We start from the raw sequence: 11,436 nt of genomic DNA on the forward strand, positions 1-11,436 counted from the left end.
GATCTCTGATCTCCTTGGACTTGTCTTCACCAAGGTTGTGATACCATGTTAAATTCTGAAAGTTCTATGCAGAAATTTAAAAATTATTTGCAAAAAAATTGAAAGTTCTATGCAGAAAACTGAATGTACCTGCAAAAAAGTGAATGTAGTTTGTAGAAAACAGAATGGAATTGAAGATATTTTAAGAAAGTTAAATGTAATTTGCATAAAATTGAATGTACTTTGCAGAAAGATAAAAGTACTATGTTGTTACAATTACTTAGAATGCAGATTTATTCTTCACAACTTTTCAGAACATCAATTGTAGATAGAACATAACCTTATGGATCATATGAAGACAACCAAGCACAAATATGGGGCACTGAGAGTTAGCTCCAATGACTAGGGAAAAACCCACAATTGTAAAACCAAAATGATTCTGCTTCTATTAGATTTATTAAATTGTTCAGTAGAGTACAAAGAAAGAGAGAGAGAGAGAGAATGATAATGAATAAAGTCACCAATATTTGATCAACTTGCAGCTGAAGTTATCTTGCTCTTTGCTGGAAAATCCCCTCCTTCTCTTGATTAGATATTGTCCTACACACTTGCTTTAACTCTTCCTTTTCTCTTACTCTTCACTTTCTCTCACACTTCTCTTACACACACTCAACTCTAGCTCTCCTTCTTCATAATGAACATGTTACTCTCAACTCTCACTTGATCTTGCTTAAATAGATGAGAAAAGAGAGTTACAAAATGAATTCATTCCTTGAGCCAATAATAGGAGAATTGAATTCCATGAGGGAGGAGTTTCTTGTGGAGAAATGCAACTCATCCCAAGAATAGAGAGAGAGGTGCCCTTGCCTTGAGGAGTTACAATTCAAATTAGGGAGAGAGAGTATTTGGTGAGAGTTACAAATCAAATTGAATGAGGGAGTTACAAATGCATTTAATGAGGCAGAGGTACACTTTTATTATACATTGAATTAATGAGGGAGAGTTACATTCTCTTAAGTGTGGAGCTACTATTTTATTCCAAGAGAGACGTTCAATTTTCCAAGTAAGAGATTCTCAATTTAATTTACTCATTGCATTAGAGATTTCATTTTTCTAAATCCATTAAAGGTGAATGACTTTAGACTATTTTATAAACAATAGTATCATAATAATAATAATACTAGTAAGAATAAAAATATTAATCTTGACTTGTATAATTATGATTGATTTGATTTTAAAGTGGATTCCATATGTCGAGATCATCCTTGATAATTTATACATGACTTTCTATTTTTGGAAAGTCACTTCCAAATTGAGATGTGACTTATTATTTTTGGAAAGTCATATTAGAATTGTAAGAAATGAAATTTTATCATAGGTGGTTCAAATGGAACTAAAAGATATGATTTCTTCTAGGAGAAATCCATCTTTGAGTTGTCAAATTTTAACACTCCCTCTCAGTTAGGGAGGAATTTGTTTCTACATCAAAGATCTTTGCTTCCTTTGATCTCTTTCATTCATCTCAGTTCAACTCTGCTCAGTAACATTTGTAACAATGAAGTCACAATTTAAATAGGAATCATCCACTTGACAAAAATTTGTAGAGAAAATAACCATCACATGTCACATAAACAAGGACTATACTCAACCAATTTTCACCTAAAAAAAATGGTGATAAAACACAGACATCACATAGAAAAGACTCAAACAAGTCGCATAGACAAGAATCAAACAAAACCAAGTGTCAAGTGGTGGAACACCTGCATCTTATACAAGTACCACATACAAGTATCACTACACTTATTGGCTAGATAGGTGGCTCTTCCCACATCCCAGACTGTGGGTCAGATGCATACTGAGGCCTACTCTATTGGCACATACTACACAAGAGGTCCCTCATCCTCAAGATATTTTTGACATCATTCCCTAATCTTGTGAGCTCCGACAGGGGGGGAAGGCATCTTAGTGTTCTCGATCAGCTGTGACCACCTCTCGGAAGGGTCACGTCCATAATTCCAAGATGCTCTCTAAAAAACAAGAACTTCCCTTTCAGTAAAGGCTTGGTAAGAATGTCAGATATTTGGTCATCTTTGGAGATGTGATGGAGCTTCATTACTCCTCTTTACACCATATCCCGGATATAGTGATACTTGATCTCAATATGCTTGAACTTATCATGACACAAGATTTTCTGCAAGACGAATCCCGCTCTTATTGTCACAATATATAATTGTTGTGTCTGGAACTTGATCAAATAGTTCCCCAAAAATATTTCTCATCCAAACAACCTCACAGCTAGCCATGCTAGTAGCAATGTATTCAGTTTCAACTGTACTTAGTGCAATAGATTTATGCTTTCTACTCATCCAAGAGATCATGGAAAATCCCAAGCTAAAGCAGCACCCGGAAGTGCTCTTTCTATCAGCAAAGTTACCGACCCAAACATCATCAATATATCCATGAAGTCATACATTTTTAACAGTATATTTCAATCCTAGATTTATAGTTCCATGCAAGTATCTGAGTACATGTTTTGCAGCAATCCAATGGGCATGAAAGGGATCAATCCTCTGCTAACTTAAAGTGTTTACAACAAAGAATATATTAGGCCTGGTGTTTACCAAAAACATCAAAGCACCAATGAGCTGTCTATACTCTATGGGATTTCTAGACAAGGTCCTACAACTTTCCCATATAATTTCTTAAAGTTCATTTCCATAGGAATATGCATGCACTTACATTCTACCATAGCAAATATTTGAAGACCTTAACAACATATTTTCCTTGAGATAAAGTTCATGAGGGCTTTTCTAGACCTCTAATACAAGAAAGTAATGCATCAAACCAAGGTCTTTCATTTCAAATTTAGAAGCTAACTCCCTCTTACACTAGATGATAAGAGGTTCTCCTCCTGTCAAGAATAAATCATCAACATACAATACCAAAATCAAAGGTATACCTTGGACTGTCTTGAAGTAGAGGTTTGGGTCTGTACTGTTTATTGTGAAACCAAGCATTATCAAGTAGCTATCAATGCAAGCATACCAAGCTCTTAGAGCTTGCTTCAACCCATATAAGGCTTTTTTCTGCCTGCATACATGAATTTGCCTATCATGCTCTTCAAAGCCTTGTGGTTGTTCCACAAATACCTCTTCCTTGAGGAAACCATTCAATAAATCAATTTCTGCGTCCATTTGGTGAAGAGTCCATGCCTGGCTAGAAGGTAAGACAACAACAGATCGAATACTAGTATATCGAGCTACATGTGCAAAAATATCATCATAATCTATTCCCTCTTTCTAAGTGAATCCTCTAGCTACAAATCTAGCCTTATATTTTTTAATACTAGCATCTGCACCATGTTTATTCTTAAACAACCATTTGGAAGTGACAACATATTTACCTTGAGGTCTAGGAACCATTTCCCATACATCATTTTGGATGATAGAATCATATTCTTCAATCGTGAAATCTTTCCAAACTTGTTCTTTTGCAGCGTCTTCAAAGGTGCATGGTTATGCTTGAGTGATGTTGCTCATGGCAACAACATACCCTTGAAACTGACTTGGCTTCTTAATTTCTCTTAACATTCCTCTTGGGAAAGCATGTTGTTCAACATCTTGCAAGGTATCGCGTAGCCATAGTGGTCTCTTTCTGGTAGGAGGATCATGTGGTGGAGGATCTAGAGGATCCATGAAACCAATTGGATTATCAACAAACTCATTCTTAGGTTTCGATTCAGACTCAAATGCAGGCTCTTTTTCATTAACAGTTTGTCTTTCAGCAATGACAGGAGAAGGAGAGTCCCTTACTTTTCTAAAATTTGCATCTATCAATTGTTACGTTTCTGATAAACTTAATATTTCTTTGACTAGGTACATAAATTCTATAATATTTTGAATTATCACAATAACCAACAAACATACATTTCTTACCTGAAGCTTCCAGTCTGTTCCTTTTATCTTTCGGCACATGGAAGTACACATTTGATTCCTGATTTTAGTTATTCTCAGGAAGTATGCCTGAATATCTCTCCTATTTTCATCTTGATATATTTCAACTGATTCTTTAAGGCCATAATCTGGTTCAAGTTACTAATTGCAAATATGCCAATTAATTTGTCATACATTTTTTCAGCTTTCTTCAAACTAGAAACATAAGTAATGAGATGGTCACTAAGAGAATAAAGGATAATTTTTCTAGCTTTGATTTCACCCTTTTTATATTTGGATTTGACAATAAAACTTGCATTTTCTTGTGGATCAGCTACTATTTCTTCAACATACTCCAGAAATTCGTGTTCTTCAAGAGTGATATCTACCCTTTCTTTTCATTTACCAAAGTTTGGAGCATCATTCAACTTCTCCTCTATCTTGAAGTAGGACAAAACCATATCAATCAGAAAACTTTGGCAGCAAGTGGGATCTCCTATGGTGATCTCTGATCCCCTTCGACTTGTCTTCACCAAGGCTCTGATACCATGTTAAATTATGAAAGTTCTATGTAGAAATTGAAAATTTCTTTGCAAAAACTTTTAAGTTCTATGCAGAAAACTGAATGTACTTACAAAAAATTGAATGTCTTTGCAGAAAACAGAATGGAACTGAATGTACTTTGCAGAAAGTTGAATGTACTTTGTAGAAAATTGAATATACTTTATAAAAAGTTGAATGTATTTTGTAGAAAATTGAATTTATTTTGCAGAAAACTAAATGTACTTTGTAGAAAAATGAATGTACTACGTTGTTACAATTACTTAGAATGCAGATTTCTTCTACACAAATTTTTAGAACAACAATTGTAGATAGAACATAAACTTAAGGATCATATGAAGAAAACCAAGTACAAATATGAGACACTGAGAGTTAGATCCAATGACCAGGGCAAAATCCACAAGGGGAAAACCAAAATGATTCTTCTTCTATTAGATTTATTCAATTGTTCAGTAGAGTACAGAGAGAGAAAGAATGAAAATGAATAAAGTCACCAATGTTTGATCAACTTGCAACTGAAGTGCTCTTTCTCTTTGCTGGAAAATCTCCTCATTCTCTTGATTAGATCTTGTCCTACACACTTGCTCTAGCTCTTCCCTTGCTTTTACTCTTCACTTGCTCTCACACTTCTCTTACACACATTCAACTCTAGCTCTCCTTCTTCACAATGAACATGTTACTCTCAAATCTCACTTGATCTTGCTTAAATAGATGAGAAAGAAGAGTTACAAAATGAATTCATTCCTTGAGCCAATAATAGGAGAATTGAATTCCACGAGGGAGGAGTTACTTGAGGAGAAGTGTAACTCATCCCAAGAATAGAGAGAGAGGTACACTTGTCTTGAGGAGTTACAATTCGAATTAGGGACAGAAAGAGTATTTGGTGAGAGTTACAAATCGAATTGAATGAGGTAGTTACAAATGCATTTAATGAGGAGGAGTTACACTTTTGTCATACATTGAATTAGTGAGGGAGAATTACATTCTCTTAAGTGTGGAGTTACTATTTTATTCCAAAAGAGAGGTTCAATTTGCCAAGTAAGAGATTCTCAATTTAATTTACTTATTTCATGAGAAATTTTTTTTTTATTAATCCATTAAAGGTGAATGAATTTAGACTATTTTATATTCACTGAACGAGAGCTCTACAGGCATGGCGGCGCCTCTAGGTTAGGGTTTCTGAGCACTGTTACAGACACAGAGCTGGAAGCGAATAGATCGAGGCTAGCGGTTTTACTCAGAAGGGGACAAGAACTGACCCTCCAGATGGTCAACGAGGGGTCCATTGGGACCCCTTCTTTTAAACAAATAGTCATGCAGAAGCAGAAGCTAACAGCGCAGGAAGGAGTCAGAATTTCAGGATACGAAAGGCTCAAGCAGAACAGCGGGAAAAACAAGGAGAAAAAACAAGAAGAAGTCAGAGAGCCCAGCAGCAACCCACAAGTCAAAGAAAAAGGAAATGAGGGTTTGGAGAATAATGGAAAAAATGACACTACAGGACAAAAACTTACAGTTAATAATGAGAAGCAGTCAAAGGAGAAGGGGGAACATAAGGAAGGCCCCCAGGGGAAAGAAGAAACGGAATGTGAAACCAGCTCGAACCCCAGCAACTACCCAACAGCAAACGGAACCTACAAACCTAAAAAAGCAGAGACCCTTAGAGTTGTCATAGTAGATCTGGAGATTCAAGCTTATCGAGAGCACATGGCAGAGCATGCAGTCATTTGCAAGTTTATGGGCTTATGGCCAACTGAAAGAGCACTATGTCAATGGATACGACAACACTGGAAACCCAAGGGCGATGTGAAACTACACTTAGGAGCAAAAGGCTTCTTCACTGTAGTTTTCACCAACCTAGAAGACAAGGACAGAATTTTTGATGGAGGCCCGTATTTCTTAGCTTCAGCAGGTCTCTACATGCGGCCATGGAAACCAAATTTTGTTCCAGAAAGAGAAACTTTCACTCAGGTACCAGTATGGATCCGTCTGTTTTCTCTTCCCATAGACTATTGGGGTCTATCAGCTCTGAAACAAATTGGGGATCAGCTGGGTACTTTTATCAAAGCCTCAGAAGCGACCATACAAAGAAAATACACCTCGTGTGCAAGAATCTGCGTGGAAATGGATGTATCTGGTGCTCTACATGAGGGTTTATGGCTAGAGTACAGGGATGAGGATTACTTCCAAGCAATAGACTATGAACAAATTCCTTTTCGCTGTCGAAGATGTCATGAGCATGGACATCTAATGAGGGAATGCCCTCTGAAAAAACAAGAAGAAGGTATTAAAACAGAGCAAGCAGATAGAGGCAGAGATAACTTTGTAAAACCAAAGATAAGACAAAGAGCCAACCGAAGAAGAACAAACAGAATAGAAACAGAACGAGGGTACCATAGGAACACTTTTGAAATCTTAGAGTTAGACACAGACTCAGAGGATTTGAATAAAGCTCTTACCTCCAATGGAGGGCCAACAGATAAAACTGGGCAAACCACAAAAGAAACAGAAGAAACCATTATTAGCACAGAAGTCCAAATGAAGGAACAAACAGAAGAGCCAGAGGAGGATGCAGACATGCTTACCAGCGATGGAGGAAGCGATGATTTAGAGCTGGAGGAGGCTCTAGCAAAGGAAGGGATGAACCTACCAGTCATGGTAGAGAACTGGAAAGCTCGAGGCATAGAAAACGTGCCAGAAGAAGAAATCAGGAAAGTCAATGAGCTATTTATAGCAAGGCAGAAAGCAGAGTTAGAAAGGCAAAGTAGAAAGTTAGGTATAGCAAGAGGAGCTGGGAACCACCCAAAGAGTCTTCTCTGCAACTCAACAAGTTCAAAGCAAAAGAAGAAGAGAGGACGGAGAACAAGTGGTGAAGCTTTGCAGGAGCTTGGGATAATAATGATAAACTCAGGGAAGATGAAGGCTCTAAATGCCTTCCCATCTTACCAATAATTCTTCTAGTTAATCATGAAAATCATATCATGGAATGCAAGAGGGCTAAACAGCCAAGCAAAGCAGAGAGTTCTGAAAAGAAAATTTTAGAAAGAAAAACCGGATATCATTTTCATTCAGGAAACTAAAAGCAGCAATACAAGCATGGCTAACATCAGTAAGAAGCTTGGCAATCACATAAATTATATGGAAGTAGAAAGTCAGGGACGAGAAGGAGGTTTAGTCACAATGTGGGACTCAAGAATGTTTCAAGTCCTCTCAGCAGAAGCAACCAGAGCATTTATTGCTGTGGAAGCCCAACCCAGAGGTAACTTTGAATCCTTCTTATGCATAAATGTTTATGGACCGCAGAAGTTAGAGGATAAAATAACCTTTTTAAGCTCTCTGTTAAGTTTGATTTCTAGGCATCCATATTCCAAATGCATTATGGGGGGTGACTTTAACATGATAACCACCCTTCTGGAGAAGAAAGGGGGAATAAGAAAACTCAGTAAGGATGCGGAATTATTCACAAATTTCATTGATAATGCTAAACTGGTGGATATTCCACCTAAGAGTGGCACTTTTACATGGAATAACAGACGAGGGGGCGATAGGCTGATTGCCTCTCGTCTGGATAGATTCATCATCTCTGAGAGCATCATTATGGATGGTATTCTAGTTGAGTCAGATATCCTTCCAAGTGGAGGATCTGACCACTGGCCAATATCTTTAATAGCAGCTATCCATGGTACACCAAGGAATAAACCTTTCAGATTCGAAAAATTTTGGTTGGAACACCCCAACTTCCTCAATCTGGTGGAGAAATGGTGGTCTGAACCTGTGATTGAAAGGGGATCCAAAATGTTTAACCTTCAGAAGAAACTAAGATACACTAAAGCAAAAGTTAAAGAATGGAATATTACAGAGTTTGGAGATATTTTTAAGGAGGAAACCTTGATAGAAGATAAACTGGAACAGATTCACAAAGCTTGGGCTTAAGGGCACAACAGTGAGGAGTCTGTAGAGCAGGAAAAAGCTATAACTAATCAGTGGCATACACGCTGTCAGCAGGAAGAAACTCTTTGGAAGCAGAAATCCAGAATTCGGTGGCTAAAAGAGGGTGATTAGAATACCAATTTTTTTCACAGATCTACTCTAGATTACAGAAGTGCGAATAGAATACTAGAACTCAAGGATGAGAATGGTGAAACTTGTTGGCATTATGATTCTGGTATGGCTCTATGTTACAGGTATTGTACTTGATGGCAACTCACTCTAGTGGAAATGTTTTGTACAGGCTCTCAAAATGTTGGAAATTAAGAGGTTCGCAGGTGAATGGTTCAAAAGGTGCGGACCCGCAGGCACGCCGTGCAGGAAATGCAGTCATACCCGCAAGTTACCCGTTCAGAAGGTGCGGTCCCCCAGTTCACTCACTTCAAGGCAGAGAAGCACGCTCACGTGGGTTTTCTTATGTTTGGCCCGTGGTATTTGGCCTGTTGTTCATGATCCTATGGTTTTGGCCCGTGGTATAGGATCTAATTTAGCCCCGGTTTGGATCCCTTGTTTTGGTTATTTGATGGTTTTGCCCCATGGTGTGAATGAGGGCTTGACTATAAATAGGGAAGGAGATCACTTGGCCAAGGTATCTTTGCAAATTGAATATCTTAAGATCTGAAATATTGGGTTATCGGTTTAAAAAGCTTGATCTATATAAAAGTGAAGTTGAAAGTGAATCTATGAAGTGTGATCTCTCGGGCGCATGATCAGATCTGGGCATCTGACTGTCAGTGGCTCTTCGGAGGTTTGTTAATTCGGTTCAAATCAAAGGTTCGCAGGTATTTCACGGTTCAGGTGCGGAGGACCGCAGCTCGGTGAAAGGTCCAGTGCGGTGGTACGCGGTTAACAGAAAGGCACAGTGCGGGGGATCGCAGTGCGATCAAAGACGCAGTGCGTAGATACAGTAGAGGTACGCGGCGTAACAAAAGGGCACAGCGCGGACGCACGCAGCAAGACAGAAGAAGAAGTGCGGAACAAGATCAGAGGTACGCGGCGCGATAGAAGGAAAGCCTGCGGAGGTACATAGAAGTACGCGGCGCGATAGAAGGAACAGGTGCGTTGGCACAGTAAATGTACGCAGAAAGGCAGAAGGTGATTTGCGGTGATACGCAGTGAAGCAGAAGTCGCTCTGCGTGGATACGCAGGGAAACAGAAGGCGGGGTGCGGAGTCACGCAGTCCAGATAAGGAAAAACTGCGGATCTATCTTAAAACATTTGTTGGTTATCTTTTATCTATTGCTGCAGAGTTCTGGGTTTATATTTCTGGTACTATCTTTCTGTTTACAGCATTCTGAGAAGTTGGGTGATTGTATAAGAAGTTGGGTGATTGTATAAGGAGTTTGGGTGATTTGCATGTACTTGATGATTATTTGATATTCTTGGATCCAGTTTGAAAATTTATGAAAAGTGGTCCTTGAAAGAAAAGAAGTAGGGGGTTGTAGCTCCCTTCCAAGAGAGACTGGAGAGAGTTGTAGCTCTCTGCAGGTTGTAGCCTGCGTATTGGTAAAGGACTGCACCAGTACAAAATCATTGTAAAAGGAGTTTCTAATTGAAAGAAGATAGAGACATATTGCAGCAGGTGGTTTTCACCCACATTGGGTTTCCACCTTATATCTGGTGTTCTTTTGTGTGACTATTTGCTTTTCTTGTTCATGCTCATTATTTTATGATACTGACATACAAAGTAATGATCAATATTTGAAGAATTATTCAAAGTATAAATAAGGAAGATATATTGAAAATAATTTGATAATACTGATTCACCCCCCTCTCAGTATTATTTCCAACAATTGGTATCAGAGTAGGTCCTTCTGAAGAAGCTTGATCGCTTGAAGGAAGATCTAACATCATGAGCAACTACGAGAGGGAAGCATCAATCAGGCCACCGATTTTTGATGGGACAAACTTTGTATATTGGAAGGTAAGAGTTACTGCCTATCTTCAATCTTTGGGTACAGAAGTATGGGACATTATAGAAATAGGGTATACTTTTCCATCAGCTACTCCTACAGATCCAGCTGAGAAGAAGAAATATGAAACAAATGCAAAGGCGGTTAATACTCTTCTAGGATGTCTATCTCAATCTGAATTCGTGAAGGTTATGCAATATAAATCCGCAAAAGAAATATGGGACAATATTGTTTTGAGCTACGAAGGAGATGAACAGGTAAAACGTGCAAAACTTCAAACCCACAGGATTCAGTATGAGAATCTCAGAATGTATAATGATGAAAGTGTGGCTAACTATTTCCTTCGGGTAGATGAGATTGTTAATTGCATGAAAAACTTGGGTGAAGAAATAAAAGAGGCTGTTGTGGTTGAAAAAGTCCTAAGATCATTGTCCCCCAAGTTTGAATCTAAAGTGTCTGCAATAGAATAAAAAGAAAATCTACGAACTCTTACTATGTCTCAGCTACACGGAATTCTAACTGCTTATGAAATGAGAAAAGGAGGTCCATCAGACAGGAGAGAAGCTGCTTTTAAGGCTTCAGGCAAAGGAGACTACTATGAATCAAGTCATGTGCCAGAAGAAGAAGAAGAATCAAATTTTGTCAGAAATCTTCAACGGGGTACTGGAAGGTTCAGAGGTAAGCTACCTTTTAAATGTTTTGCTTGTGGAAGAGTAGGTCATTATGCTACCAAATGTCCTCATAAGGATAAGATTGACAAAGGAAAGGAACCTGCTAGATGGAACAAGAAACAGAATGCAAATAAGAAAAGCTACTACACTCATGAAGACAGTGATGGTCTATCAAATAGTGATGAAGATGAACGAGGTAATGACTATAAACTTTTAATGGCATTTGAAGATGATGATTACATGGATGCTATAGATGTGGATAGTTTTTATGAAGAGATTTCTAGACTCAAGACATGCATAGAAGAAAAGAATATGATCATTGATACTCTACAATTTCAAATTGATGAAAAAGAAAAATATCTTGAAAAGTTAGAAGGTGAAATTGTTGGCCTTAGA

General features: G+C 38.1%; 1 protein-coding gene across 1 annotated transcript; it reads left to right on the top strand.

Annotated features, from left to right (window-relative positions):
- Window positions 1-7,565: 7,565 nt before the first annotated feature.
- LOC149207744 (uncharacterized) lies at window positions 7,566-8,402 on the top strand. Its single transcript, XM_089398133.1, has one exon. The coding sequence runs from the start codon at window positions 7,566-7,568 to the stop codon at window positions 8,400-8,402; it is 837 nt and encodes a 278-aa protein (XP_089254259.1).
- The last annotated feature ends 3,034 nt before the right edge of the window (window positions 8,403-11,436 follow it).

The sequence above is a fragment of the Pinus tabuliformis genome, chromosome 1_2, assembly GCF_031772625.1.
Source record: "Pinus tabuliformis cultivar Carrire ecotype Pingquan chromosome 1_2, CPIR1, whole genome shotgun sequence".
Classification (NCBI taxonomy): domain Eukaryota; kingdom Viridiplantae; phylum Streptophyta; class Pinopsida; order Pinales; family Pinaceae; genus Pinus; species Pinus tabuliformis.